General features: G+C 36.6%; 1 protein-coding gene across 1 annotated transcript in view; it reads left to right on the top strand.

Moving 5' to 3' along the window:
• Positions 1-262: 262 nt before the first annotated feature.
• The window catches only part of LOC105264804 (uncharacterized), a gene marked incomplete in the record, with an annotated part of 75,192 nt that continues 59,416 nt past the window's right edge, over positions 263-16,038 (top strand). Inside the window, 1 exon segment of the mRNA XM_011301937.1 lies at positions 263-673. Within this exon segment, the coding sequence (XP_011300239.1) occupies positions 649-673 (25 nt within the window).

Here is a 16,038-nt window from a genome sequence, read left to right as displayed (position 1 = left end):
TGTCCATTGCTCAATGCAACAAACATGAATTCAAGATGGCGGACATTCTCTTGATGAATTTTTTGAGAACAATTAATGTGCAAAAAAAAACTGAGACTGTTGGAATTATGAAGTGATGGGGATGGGGTGTGATGATTATAAGGAAAACAGGCTGTCAGAGGGTGGGTTATGAGAAACAAGGTACTATGACATCTGACATGCCTGGGCCAGTGGGACTGATTTGTGTTGGGCCCAGAAGATGGAGCCCGTTCTGTTCTTCTGGAGAGACAATTGGATTTTAACAGTTTCATTACTGTTTAGTGAAATTTAATTAATTGAAACTGGTACTGACAGTGACGATGAGTGATAAGAATCGGTATAAAGTGTTTCGTTTGGGGCTGTGGGGTTGTGAGATATTCGAAAGTGAAATTCAGTGTTTGCAGTCTAGTGGGGTATACACAAGATGGTGCTTAGTATGTGTTCCAGGAGTCGCGGGGGTTTTTGTATTCTTTTTTTTCGATATAAATTTGGGTTTGTGTTTTAGAAATCGTGGGGGAGTGAAAAGTGCTTGTGAAAAGTGTTAAAGTGTTGAGAGGTGGCCTACAGGAGACACAGGATGTTCCAGAGAATTCGACTGCAGAGATAATTGCTGAGGTACGAGCGGTGAAAATGGAGATGCTTTTATCCAACACCGGTGAGTGATTCCAATATTTTTATTATTTTAAATTAACATGCAAAGGTCGGGGACAATTCTGCTCGTTTTTAAAATATTAATCCACGAACAAATGAAGTAATGAAGCGTAATCTGGAGTTCAATTAATAAATACCGGTGAATTGAGGTCTGATATCGCGGCTGTAATTTTACTAGGGATTTCCTATAAAGTTTTTCGACACTATTATTGCAGACATTTAGTTGGGAGAAATAGTATTTCGAGACACTACATAAAATGATATGATAGGATAATTTATGATTTTTGGATTTACATTCTCAATTACTAGGTCGGTAATACCACCGGTAGGCTTATCGCACCTTTGCAAAAGCATAACAAAATCGTGATTATTTTCATTTTGCCATTGCAAATAAATGGGGATGGAATTTATTTACATATTGAACTATCGGGTTACAACTACGTGTTGATATTTCTCATGATAAAACAAAAGTAAAGAGGGTAGAGTATCATGCGCAGTGGGAAGTTGGTCCTGGATTGGTTGCGTCGATGGGTTTACGTTTGAAAATTGAATTGAAAGAGCAACGCCGGCAGTTAGGGTAGCGATCGTGGAGCGTTTGCCAGCGCTATGCGTAGCTGCGTAGAGCTGTAGTTGTTTTATTTTATTTCCCGTGAAATAACGCGAGTGTGCAAAATTGCCGCTTATTTTTTAATCAGAGGGTGGGTTAATTAGATTGAGTGCTCTGAGATTAATTGGAGTTTTTTTTTAATCGTGTTTATCGCTGGTATTTATTTAGTTATTCTGTCGTGGAGAGTGCGTACTCGCAATGGCGAGTTGTGTCGGAGTTAGTGGGAATTTGTCAGGTGATTGTGAAGTTTATTGAAGTTGTGGGTGGTTGTCGGCGAGGATATCGTTCTTAAGAAATCAGAGAGGATGACCAGCTGACGGATAAATCAGACGATAACGAGGAGTCTGTGGAAGGAAGTGGAAGAAGCGAAGGAAGCAGTGGAAGGTAGGATTTCACTGCTCCAAACTTCTTTCTTTTAGGGGTGATATTTTGGGGGATGGTTATCTTATTTTGGTGGATTAGGTGTCATTTTGAGGCGTGATAAAATACGTTGGCGGTGACAAGAGAATTCCCAAAAGGCAGACTGTTCATTGTGAGATATTCACTGTTGACGTTTCGCTGTTTTGCAGAATTAGTTGAAGTGTTGATAAACTGTGGATAGGGATTAAATCCTCAATTTATTTGGTTCTATTGACAAGTGGACATGCTCATTCGTTCAGAATTCAAATGGTTCGATAGGGACAATGTTTAGAATTGTTTGGAATCCCCTCGAGATGTTTACACTTTCAGTGAAATGGCTTTCAAGGGTTTGCATTGTCAGCGATACTGGGGAAATTCACCGGCTTTCGAGCGTCGGATTAAAAATCTCGGGTTTTTTTTTCTCGTTCTATCCATCGTGTCCCGTTTTTTTTACGGTATTGAAAGGGATGGACGAAGTGTTTAATGGAAAAAAAGAGGAATTAGAGGGGATTTACACTCGGCCAGAGCATGTGCAGTGACATTCACGCGTTTCGGGGAGAGATTTTTTATTTCAGTTTGTCTCAATGGAACCGCGAGATCATTTACTCGATCTTTTCAATTCTTTCACCACTAATTGGAGTTCATAATCCTGAAATGGACTCTTTAAAAAAAAAAGGAATTTTTTCCGAAAATTACACTGAGTTCGATGGTTGCATTAAATGTTATGAAATTCAATTTTTCTATTTGAAAATTCGATAACAATTCCGCAATTACAAATTTTGGTTGAAAATTTTTATTCATGATAGGGAAGGGGGAGGGGGCTTCACAACAGCAATTAACTGCAATTTGGAATAGTCTCCAAGGGGCAAATCGAAAACTTGGTGATTCGTTACTGTAATTGTTAGAACGTAAGGTACAATTGTAGGGGCAAAATCTCGTAATTTACTTTATGTCCTGTAACTTGTGAGTGGTTCCAAGTTGCATAGTTTCCATCAACGGTGATGTATAAAGTTACTTCGGCAAAGGCCCCTGGAGTAAGCAATCTTCGAAGATGAGTTTATGCAAAATCCTTTAAAATGTAGACAGGGGTGGTATATAGCGAAAACAATGACTCGATTTCGATGTAGAAGAACTGGGAGACGACGAGATAATCCATTTACTTGATATGAATATTTTTCAAAACCTTTTTTTTTTTAATTTTTGAATGAAAGGACCTGCCTGGACTCCATAGAATATTTTTTATAAGGGGCTGAAAAGTGTCTTCATTTTTTTACAATTAATCGTTTTTTTCTCTGAAAAATAAGGATAATTCAACTGAAATTGAAACCACGTTGATAATTCAGATACTATTCTTATTATAAAATCAGGAGAATTGATGTTTAAATGTCGGACATTTTTTTTCCCAACTCACGTTATTTTCCATCTTATCAATTATTTTGCGTATTGATTTCTATCTGGCCGATACAAAGCCTCTGGGAAATAGAGAATCGTGTCGTTCGACCGGAAATGCTTTTCCTCTTCGCCATGAAGCATCTCCAATCTCTCTCAATTTGCCTGTTTCTCATTATACCAGTCGATGGTTTCCGCAGCATTGAGCAACTTGTCTTTTTAAAACTATCTTCATTTGAAAACTCTGGTATTGCGTTTTACAATTTCATTCTTACAAATAGGATATTTTATTTGTTCTATTTCCGAGTTGCATGGGAATTTGCAGTTGGAGGCAATATTTTTTTTTTATAGGAAAGAAACTCGAGAATTTTCTGGGAATTAGAACCGACAGCCCTTTTTACGGGAACTGCTGCAGCATTTTTTCTACTTTATACCGTTTAATGTTCATTCGCTGGGAAATGTAATGAAGGGAAGAGAGAATATTAAAAACACGCATTCCTATTTGTTAATATCATTCTCTGCCGTTAATTCATGCTTCGATGACGTTCTAATGTAATCCCCGAGAATCGTATCGATCAATGCCATAAAAAAAAATAACAGATCTCATTGAATTCGATGATAATAGCATTCGGACAAATATCTATCTACTCCCTCATTCAATTCATCTCGAAAAGCTTCCGGTAATTGCTACTGGGAAAATAATCGAATTGAGAAGAAAAAAAATAGAGCACAGAGAAACTCCAGAGAATACACTCCTCTGCGGGTTCGTTCGTTGAATTCTTTTTATTTCAAAATTTCACAAATCAGCATTTTTCCATGGGTGCTTACAATTTTCAGGTTTTAATCCAGTATTTTTCCATTGTTCCCCTTTCAACTCATTTTTTTATTCTCGATTTTTCATATTGAATCTTTTTTTTTTATGAGGATTATTGTTTTCCATTCGGTTTTTAGGTTTTCAATTTTATATTCATTTTATTACATCGAAAAAAATAAATATAAAACAATTCCAGAAACCTTTCTAGCTATTTTTTGGAAGTAATGGCATTAATAACCAAAAGGCATTGATTTTTTGATGAGGAAATTTTTTGAAGTAGGGAAATAATTTTAATGCCATTTGAATTTTTAAAGAACGGTCTGAAATCTTGAGAGGAAATATTTCAGGGTTGAAATTTTATATTTCACAATGTAGAAAATTCATCCTTGAGTTGTCACGTGATGTTTCCTCGGCTTTTTTCTCGGTGAAGTCATTTTGAAAATGAGGGTGAGCATTAGAGGTGTCTGTGACCTCGGGACCCCGATCTCTCCCTTGAAAATTATATCCGAGGGAAGTTTGAGGGGAAGATAGAGAAATCGAGGCGGAGGGTGGGAGAGAGGAGGCGGACAATTACGGTACTGAGGATTAGACTACGGTTGAGAGTTGGTTCAATTTGAAATCGAGGTATCGTCATAACTCGCAACACTAAAAATGAAAAATCATGCAGGATATTGGGTTTTTTTTTACCCCTACTGTGACCCCTTTTCTGATTACGAAGGGTCGAGAATCATTTGTGACACTCGTTTTTACCCTCAGGTGCTATTTCATGTTGGAAATTTGCGTATTAAATATTTTTTCATGATGGAAAATGAGGGTGGAAATTCTTTGACGCTGCAGAATTATTTATTTAGTCTATTAGATGGAAAAAATGTAGGAATATTATGAAAAAAATGCACTAAGAGAAGAAATCTTATTTCTAGAGAGACTGTTATTTTAAAAAAGCATTTGGGAAGAATTTAATTTCTTTTAATGTCCCTTCAAGATGTGATATAAGTAAGCCTTATGTCTGGCAATCACTGTATAAATACTTTCACAAGATATATTAATTGCAAATATATTTTCTTGTGGGCAGTAAATATTCTTGGCGAATAAATTTTTTTTTCTTAGTGTAGGTTGGTAGAATAAACTCATTACCTTGGGGAATGCTCAGGCGTTATGTTTTACAGTATTACAATTATTATCCGTAATATTGGTCATCATTCAGTGGGCTTTTATTATCTCAACGTTATCGGACCACCGCGTTCTCTCGCGCGTTGAGGCGATTAAAGCCACGCGACCGTAGACCCTTATCGATCCGGGGAACGAGTGGGCTGTGTAAATTTTTGGTCTCTTGAAAACAACCAGAATGAGTGGCCGCAAACGAGCGAAACGACCCACCTTCTTGTACTCTTCATCCTCTCATTCCTATTTCATTTGGTGTACATTGGCCTTTTTTTTAGTGGAATCGCACCTCAACTAGTCGATTCTCAAGGGGAAAAAGGGGAGTTAGGGCGAACGTCAAACAGTCAGGAGATGTCGAGGGAACGGGCCAATGAGAATTCACTCTTTTTCATCAGCTTGATAATTTTTTTTTTCCTCTCCTTTTTTTTCTCATTTTAGAGGCTTTGATGGTACCATGCGATTGTCAGAACAATTTTTTAAAAATGCATAACCGAGTGTTAGGGTCGTGACAGGGAAAAATCAACAAACTGGTTTAACAAAATAAAGGTACCAATGGTAGAATTCTGGTAGGCGTCTGATCATTAATTTAGAATCGTGGCAGTTTTCGTTATTAAAATTTATCGAGAGCACGCTTTGTTTAAAAACTGTAACGAGTATTTTTTAGGTAATTAATTTATTAAAAAATTTTTTTTTATCGATTTTCGAAAAAAAGTATTTTTATCGATTTTCGAAAAAAAATTATTTTCATCTCTCAATTGAATTGAATCTTTTTTTCGGAATAATCAAGCGGCCTGCTACTCAGAACTCTTGAGTTTTCCCGAGAATTTTCAAAAAAATGGATTTTCATCGATTTGCGAAAAAAATTTATTTTTATCTCTCAATTGAATTCAATCTTTTTTTCCGCCACTCAGAACTCACGAGTTTTCCCGAGGATAATTACTACGTAAATAATTACTATCAACAAATCCTGTAAAAATGACCTAACTATTTGGTAATGGTGTTGGGTTTTAGCCGGGCGGAGAAAATTACCGGCTATTGAAATTTGTCAAGTACTCAGTAACTTTTATCTAGGCATTCGAGAAAATATCACCTAACTTTTAGGTAATTTTTGTCAAACGGCTTGATGCTTTTTACCAAGTAGTCGATAAATTTTACTAGGTCCGGTAATTTTCCCTGATTGGTTGCAATACAACACGGTTACCAAACGGATAGGTAATTTTTACTGAATTTTTTTCTTCACAGTTATTCATCATCATTAAAAATAAATATTTCATGCAAATGACAAGGGGTCAGTGAAACCGATAATCAAATCTGGTTTTAACATTTCCACTATTTATTCGGGAAGATGACGTAGTTTGTAGTGAAATGATGGAAGTGATGGGTAGTAAGGAGAATCACAAAGTTTATATCCAATAAAACACAGTTCATTGGGTAACACGCACAGTAGACGATCGTGGGTTTAATCAACGTCACGCAATGGACATTACGATCTAGCATTTAATGCATGATTGGACAGGCAAGTTGTGCAAGTTCTAGGGGAGAATAAAAATCCAATGGTTGTGAAAAATGTTGGCGTGACATGGCAGGTTTAAAGGATTTTTTGACCGATACTTGCTGTAAAATCTGGAAACTTTTGGTCATTTTTAATAGGGTGTCCTAGGGGAATTGAAAATCTCACTGACCAACGACTGATAGTCATCGGCCTTTCCTCGTTGAGTATCAATCGATAGTGCTTATTGCTGGCCAATTCACCTGTCGCCTTTATCTTGATAGAATTATTTATGACTCTGGGGAAAGGGTGGGAACTTCTGGTAAAAGGAGTCTTTGGAAGAGTTTTAGTGATTTAACCAAAATTTCCAGTTGTGTCCAGTCAAATGTCCTGAGATTTTTGTGCAAATTTTCTTTTAATAATTTTATCTGATAGTTTTTCTGCACTTCACGGAGAAGAATTTATTATGAAATTTGATTTAATGAATTTGATTACGGATTCGGCTTTGTGGAGAAAATAAACATCAGTGAAATTAATAAATTCATTCAGTTATTAATTCGTAATTTATGCATTCGAGGAGAGATCGTTGGGGTGCTAAACGTGAATTGATATAATAATGGATGAATTAATATATTTATTTATACATTTATTCATGCGTTCATGCATCAATTTTCCGAGGTGAAGATTGAATTTCGGATAATTTTCGGAATGTCCAAGGGTAATTGAAAAAATAGGTACATGTCAACTGCGGCCTCGGTTTGCGCGGTTTTCATGTTTATTAACTTCGGGAGTACCGCGTGTCGATACTACTAACAGGTGATAGAATTATGAATCAATTACGATGGAATGGGTGAATTTCGATGAGCAAGAGCTGTCCAGTGATTAACGCTTGTGATTGGCGAGTAATGGCAAAAGTGACAATCTGCATTTCTAAAAATTCACCGAAAATGATAACATTTTTTGATAATGGGGTTAACTGGTGGAAAATTCGTTCGATATTGGAAATTAATGGAGATTTATGATGCGTGAAGTGACGGACACTGGTGGAGTTGTTTATTCATTGTTTTTTTTTCTTTTTTCACCAACTACTGTGGGTTATTGTAATAATTATTACACAGAAAGAAAAATACCGGAAAAATTACGGAACTTTTACGTATTCGTGGGGTGACCTAGGTTTTCGGGGAAAAATACTGTAAGTTTCGTAAAAATTTTCGTAGCGAGCAGGAATTTTTACGAAACTTTCAGGACAATTTTACGGTACCGCCAGTACTTTTTCCCGAAAAGCAAAGTCACCCCACGAATACGTGAAAGTTCCGTAATTTTTCCGGTATTTTTCTCTCCGTGTATTTAGTGTTTATTGTGGGATAAGGAAGAAATTTAAAGACTGTTTGAAAGGAATTGTGCTTTTATCGGTGAATAGGAATCTGTTGATATAATAATAGTCAGTTGAATAATCGTGGAGTCACTATGGTCGTTGGAGTTTAAGTCACTGTGATGAGGGAATTGTTGTACTTATTGTGCTTGATGGAATTATATTCAAAGTTACTCAGCAGTGAGGGATGACCGTTGGAGAACAATAGTGGCTTTGCATGTGGCCCCCGAGGAGCTTTCGAATATTTTAAAAGGGAAAATGCGAGTAATGAGACACATAGATAGAGAGCAGTTGTCCACAATTTCTCGGTGTTCTGTCGTATATTCGCCGCATTAGAGTAGAAATGTCTAGATTATTTCGGGGGAGTGGAGGAATCATAAAGGGAATCAAACCTCTCGATACTTGAAGTCTTATACTCATTTTCACTCAGATTTTACCTTCTAGACGGAGAGAAAAATTCTTTAAAAATTACGTGCGGCTTCCGTAATCTGCCAGTCAAAACAGGATTTGGTAAAAATTATGGAACAGTTACGCATTTTTTCACTGAACGTTCCGAACTTTTTTGGGAACGTTCTGGACTTTTTCTGGCAAGTCCACTGAAAAAGTACGTAACTGTTCCGAAATTTTTACTGAATATTGTTTCGACTGGCAGTTTACAGAAGAGGCACGTAATTTTCAAAGAATTTTTCTCTCCGTTTATTGGTACGTATGCACGTTGGGACGCGCGTCTTCCTTCTTATATTAAATCTGCGTGAATATTTCTCAATATTTCACAAAGATTTATTGAGAATTCTTGGTTAATATTTTATTAGAATTAATTATTTGAGAACTTCGGCGTTTCCGAATGCGGGGGGTTGAAATGAAGAGCTCAAACTTTGTACTTCAATTATTCCAAACTAATGAAGTTGTAATTATAATTATAATTACTGCAAATACTCATGGGAACAATCTTGGGGAGTTTGGAATATTCAATCGAAAATTTATAGAGACAGGGTAAATTTCCTAAATCTCATTCCTCGATTCGCGGAGTGAAATATTTTCAGGAGCGAGATATGTTGCTGAGGAAAATTTTCAATTCTAATTTTTTTCGTGAATCTTCATGCTATTATTAAAATGTTTTTCGCAAAATGGTGAGTTTGGTTGCTGTGGTGGGCTGTTTAGGAGGTTTTGATTGCGTGGGATATAAACCCCGTGGGACAATGTCGGAAGGTCTGGACAGTCATTCAACATACTAGTATTGGCGAACACATCCGCCCCGTATCTAGTGTATAAACTTGACACGACTCCGGAGTTCCTGTGACACCATTTACGCAGGGAATCTCTTGTTGCGTTTACCGCAAAATTTGCGCTCGGGTCTGACATTTCGGCATGCAATGGGATGGAATGGGACGGCCTGGTGACATTGTTAGGGACATTGTAATTGAATTTTGTGTGACGACGGGGGGGAGGAGGGATGTAGTGGGCGTGAAGATTCGACTTTGGGAATTAGAATTTCTACACTATTACCTAAAAAATGCCACTCAATCAATTGAATTTTTATTTATTTTTCTTTTTTTATTCGGTTCTCAGATTTTCCTCAATTTAGTAATTTTTAATTTCACTAATTATACTCGGAGGGAATTTTTCCTATTTTTGCGTGGAGAGGACAATTTAATTATTATTTTATTAGCCAATTTAATCGATTAATTGATTTTTTTTTATTAATATAGTATTATTAATATTGATATGATTATTTGATTGCAATTGGTAGAAAGAAAAATTCCCTGGTTGTATTTGGAAATTTCAGTGAAAAATAGTACTAGAGGATAAATAGCACATCGCCATGGGAAGATGAATAATATTTCACGGTGACATTTGCAAAAGACATCTCGTTAATATGTGAAACAACTCCGCTAGATAAAAATGTTCGGTTGAAGCCGTTGAAAAATAAATACTTGCGGGAATTTATATTGCGGATTTTTTTTCCTGCCGCGTCTACGTCTGACTATTCTTGGGCATTTCTACTGGATGCCTCTGAACAGGGCCCTCCAGACTTTTCTCTTCCTGGTTTTCTCATTTTAATTGCGCTACTTTTTGTTGATGACCTTTCTAATTACGGATTTTTGTAAATTTTTTGGAAGAATTAGTGGTGGGAATTATTTTTGACGGGAATAAAATTTCTGGTGAAATTCCCATTGATGTTAGAGTAAAACTGAAAATGGGTCGGTAAAAATTATATTTTTCTTTGGCTTAATATTCTGTCATTTTTGGGGATTTTTCACCGAGAGAAATTTCCATCAATTTCAACGGTTCGTTTTATTTTTTAGTTATTCACAAATTTTTTTTGGTGGTTAAATCATTTTTGCGGAAGTTTCCTCTTCTTTTCTTACAATACAGACATTTCAAGGGGGAAACCGAAAAATGTTTGGATAATGATGAATCGTGGGAGCTATTAAAAAATGACAAAAGGCAAAAAACTTTCCATTTTTTCACGTCAATCGAGCGAATGCTCCGGCCGAGATTACGTTGAAGATGCGCGGAGAGAAATATTCAATAAAAATTACGTATCTTTTCCGGAATCCCGGAGGAAAAGTCTTTAAGAAAATTTTTACGAAATTATTCCAGAATCTTTCCAGAACGTTTGATAATTTTTATCTACACTTTTATAGTGAGGAATCGCAGTACCGTGACGTAAATTTTCTTAGTCACTTCCGTAATCGGCAAGCGAACTGAAGTTTCGTAATTTTTGTTGAATATCTCTCTCTGTGCGATGGAGATGATCCTTGAGGGGTCAAAGCGGTTTATTTAAGAGCTATTAAAATTTAGAAAATTTCTAAGAGTATACATTAATTTTGATATGGCGCTTTGTACATAAGTCTGTAACCGCGACATTGTAATCAAGTCTTTGATGCTGAGACGCTTGCGGAATACGAAATTAGTTGTCGGTGGAGCCAGAGGGGGTGGTAGACCGTGGCAAACATATTTCCGTTTTTCATCCCCTGGCCTCGGGCCTGAGAGTGAAAACATTTCGTAGCAGGTGTGTTTGCACAAGGAATGCTCGGGGTGGATTATGTATGGATAAACCCTGGTTTTACCCAATTTCCGGTATCGAGGATCTGACATGTTGAGGAAAATCGGGAATTGAATACCTCATTTTATTCCACTTCAATATATTCATCCACCTTGCCGCACTTATCCCCTCACAATTTCTAAAACATCGTCGCCCTAATCCAAACAAACACACATAATCCCCATCCTTGCTCAACAAATTTATCATCCTCACTTTAAAATAATGAAAAATAGTGAGACACCTGCCGTGCTCGATGATGGAAAGAAAAAAAAATAACAATAACGAAGACTCCACCGGCGTCAAGGAGGTAAAAATAAAGCAATGAAAAAAGAATATCTAATCATCCCCTTTGATCCGACCCCGAGGGCAAAAAAAAAACAAATCCACCGCATAAATCTCTCCATTATCCCAATGTCATAACAATTCCAGAAACATTCACCACCGCAACCTCAACATCCAATTAAAATATCTTGCACCCCCTTCTCCACTCGGTCTGCAATAATTACTATTCAAATTGCTGAAATTTTCCTTCATTAACTCACATCGAGAGGATTACTCTGGAATATTCACAAGTTGCGTACGTGTGTGCACGAGTGGCTGTCGTCAGTCGCGATATAAATTGTATATATACATCCAAGTTTACATATAGTTAGGCAAAATTGTGTGTGTGAGTTGGGAGTTTTATGAATTTTAGGAGTTTTATGAGTTGTATATGTCGTATGACCAGGCGAAATCGCAATTTGCGGGGGGTAGAGGAGAGGAGGCTGGAGCCTCGTAAAACCTTGCGCTTGAGGTGGGAGGGAGGAGGATGAAAGGGGGTTGAAAGGGGCGGGGGTAGGGGGGTGGAGATGGCAGGGGGAGAACAACCCTGAGAGATCGACACGGCGCGGAGGTATCAGGTTCTATATATAGAGCGCTGCCCCGGGCCATCGATCGACGGACCCCCTGGGCTGCCTGGGAGAGAGACGTCCGGATTTCAATATCCCCCTTTTTTTTTATTTAACCTTTTGGGAGGAGGGGGGGGGGTTGATTATTATTATTACTCATTACTCATTTTCGGGAAATTTTTAGACACTGATACGGTAAAATCTGGATATACGCTCAGTCACACAGTGAGCGGTTAATTTTGGGAAAATTAGTTTCTCCGTCTGGTTATGAAGGATTCAATAATGAAGGATAAAAAAAAGAAAAAAAGGAATATTGTATGGAGAATTAATTTTTAATATATATTCGAAAATCTTTGAATATTATTTTGTTAAATTTTTTTCTATGGCAGAGCCAATAGGTGCGCGCGATTTTTCTTGCAATTCTCGACTTTTGAAATTTTTCTTTTTTTTTCTTTCTGATTATGATAAATTTAACGGCGGAGGATTTAATGGAGAGACGATATGCTAAATATGTGCAAGTCCTCCGTTTTGGAGATTTAACTTTTTAAGTAAGGGGGCGCTTTTGCACACCTGTATGGATAACAGTACTTATGCAAAATATGTGTAACTTACACGTGGATATGTATTTTCCGTGAGCATTGTACATATAGGTCATATAATTATTAGCATATATATTTTCCGGTTGCCATTTACCAAAGATATACTTGAATCTTGTGTATAATACTAATCCTAGAATGTGTACTATTTAATTTATTCAGTGTAAATAATAGAATGGGATTGAAATCGATTACACTATATACTAGATTCAAGTATATGTTTTTCCGTGTAGGCCTTAATTGTTTTATTTCTCTTCATTCAGCTATTCAGATATTTAAATAATCCGTAATGATGTGAGATCTTCACCGTTGAAACTTCACAAAAAATTAATATAGAATCCAATTAATTATTGATAAAGCTAACCTTTCATTCGTCACACATAAAAATTTAATGTAAATTATTGGAGGTTGAAAACTTTAAAAAAAAAAAAATGAAAAATCATTCTCATTCGAATTTTGAAGAGTCAATCGATCGATAATACATGGCGAATATATTTCATGTATTTGAGATCTCTGATGCACATGTTCCCGCATCCTCGCTCTTGCGGGTATATTTTTTTATGACAGTGCGTACTTTACCGCATCAATGGGGCCACATGCTTATTTCCATTGAATGGACTGAGTTGGAAAATGGAGAAAAACGAGAGATGAAACCATTGAGCCTCGAATTTTTTTTCTCTCCAACTCTTTTTTTTTTGTGGGTCGTTCAATTCTCGGTGACATGCGATCCCTTTTCTTTATTTCGAAACATTTTTGGTTTTTTCTTTTTTGCTTCAATCGAGCCTAAACTTTTCCTTTCTTTTGAGGGCTGCAGGTGGGTGGGCGGAGGGGGCAGTTGGACGCTCGGTTTAAATCGTTGGTAGTCAATTGCAGGAATTACGAAGGACTTCTATACTCGAAGTCGTGCAAGCTCAGGTTTTTTCCAATTCAAGTGTTCCCTCGTGGCTTTTTTTTTTATCACGGTTGCACGACTCTTTGGATTACTGTTATATCTTTCTTTATGCGTTCGATCGAATTGGGGGTTTATTCTCTTTTGGGTGAAATTAATTGTAAATAATCCGCTGGGAAAAGGGTCACTGAGCTGTGACAGCATCTGTATCGAAATTGTTGGTGATTTTTTTTTCTCATTGTCTCTGTGTGGGTAGCGGATGGCGAGAGGAAAAATTGTATTATATCGGAAAATAATTGTCTCTTAAATATATCACTAGAATTGACTAAAGTTTCAGAAATTTGATTTTTAAAAATTAAATACAATTATATGATCAGCGTAGAAAAAATTTTCAATTATTTAATTTAAAGTACAAATTCATGAGATAAAATTTACAATATCTAACGGCTAATCTTTAGATGAAAATTCATTGGTTACAGCTGATTTATGGCAAAGAAGGGGTTGTCTTGAAGAATAACAATTTTGAAAATTTTTTACTGAATCATTCTAAAGAATGTAGATTTTTTCATTTCTCCCCGAAATATTCTCTAACGGTTAAATTCAGCGATAGAATTTATAACGTTAAAAGTTTTAATGAAATTATCGTTGTAAATTTTTTGAAAATGTGAGGTGAAATAGCACTTGAGTGAGAATACTCAGACGTAAGAAAAATTTATAGTACCTGGATTTAGCTTTCATCCCAGTTGAAGTATTGAAGAAGAGGGAGCTGTTTCAGGATATGATTTCATTCTTTAAAAAGAAATAGAGAACAGAGAGCTTTTGATCATACCTATAAATGTTTCAACCTGTTCTCAGTTTTGCCATCTCCATCGTTTTCCATTCTGTTGTCATCCCGTCACGTCTCCCTTTGAGACATAAAACTCACCAAAGACCTCTCACGTTGAACTTCATCTCGATATTGTGTTGATTTTTTTATTTTCACCGCAGATGGAAAAAACACACGCGTGTTACTCCCGTACGATCAATTTCTCTGGTGACAAGGGCTTAAATTCTCGCTGGGTTATTGTTCAATCATTTGGTGATAATCAGGAATCCATTGAGATCTCGTGAAAATCGTGGGACGATTGGGTAATGAGAAGGGGCTTTGGAATAGGGGATTTGGTCATCAGAGGACTCGGTAATTAGAGTGATTGCACTCAGTTGGAAAGGTATTCCGTCAGAAGAATCTGTTTTCGAAGGTTCGCGCCATTATTTAGGGCTTCCCTGTTGCATTCTGATTCTGTCCATGGTACGCTTCAGGTGTTGATTTATGCCATTTAGTTCATTCCATTTTTTTCTGGCAGTCTAGAAAATTTTGATAATCAGCACTCATCCCAATTTTTATCTCAAGTTTTTAGTGTACTCGAATATAAATAATGTTTTAATCTTATGGTGATATTAATTTGCCATATTTTTGTATTTGATAAAATAACATTTGGTAATAATATTATTTGCCGATTTCTGGCTGCACATGACTTGTTCGCGGAGTTATAGTTTCTGGGTATTCTAGATAGCAGGGTGGAGTCAGCTTGTCGGAGGTTTCACATTGTGGAAACGATAAGTTTATATTATTCCAATTTTTCTCAATATCATGCCACTCCCCGTGAACATGAGGATTCTCAATGAGGCAAGTTGTATGGTGCACTGTGCAAGGAAGTCCAACTTATTTCTTGTAGATGTTGGCCGCCCTCTGGGACGCGTGAATAATCCTTCTTCCTTCTTCTTGGCAATATCGATGATTTATTTCACCACTGCTGAGGTATTATCTCGGTGTTATCTTTTTTATTGCTGTCGGGAGAATGGTTGTAGTTTGAAGATTGTGAATTGCGTTATCTCTTGTGATTTTCTCCGATTTTTATCTATTGCTATATTGTTATGCTATTGGAAATTTATTTTTCGAATGGAAAGATAAAAAATTTTCCATTTCTAAGAGCGGGACATCTGCATGATAGTTATCTCCACTGGAGTTTACATGCGAAAAATTGCTTATGGTGAGGAAAGCACTTGCGTTAATTACTTTAATTTAATGAATACTCCCAGCATAATTTAAAATGCAATTCTCTATTTTTGTCTGTATGCTTTATTATATTTCTTTCTGTGAATCTCCATAATGCTTTTGAATTTCGAAATTTCCTTTTATTTTCTCAGAGTTATTGAGATCAAATTGTCAATGTGATCAAATGTAGACGTGTAACCTTTAAAATCGAACAGACAGGAGTAATTTTATAGGAGTGTTGATGAAAACGCCTACACATCGAGTCACAGGAAACATTTACCTCCAATTGTACTGGCTCGTACAACCTCATAATTATTATCGATCTTCCATTATTGGTTTACACGTAAACTCGGATGCTAGTTCGTTCACATACTCTGACTAGGTAGATGGACTATATAGTGCTAGTGGTTATATGGTTCCTAGTCGAGACGCGTTTCCACCTGTTGCCAGAGACCTCGGGAAATTGAAGTTCTCTCTCCCGGGTGGCTTGTAGAATCCACTCTTCGCCAAAACATTGATCTGTGTTGAAATTTGTTAGAAATAACGGTTGATGTGAAATTGTCAATTACTCGGGTTTCAGAGGGTTCAATATGTTTTATTTTTTCAGTGATGACTATTTTATTTTTCCAGTGATGGCTATTTTATTTTTCCAGTGATGGCTATTTTATTTTTATTCCAGAGC

The sequence above is a fragment of the Fopius arisanus genome, unplaced genomic scaffold (assembly GCF_000806365.1).
Source record: "Fopius arisanus strain USDA-PBARC FA_bdor unplaced genomic scaffold, ASM80636v1 scaffold00025, whole genome shotgun sequence".
In the NCBI taxonomy this organism is placed as follows: domain Eukaryota; kingdom Metazoa; phylum Arthropoda; class Insecta; order Hymenoptera; family Braconidae; genus Fopius; species Fopius arisanus.
Note: the sequence above shows the minus strand (reverse complement) of the source record. Positions and strands in the feature narration are given on the sequence as shown.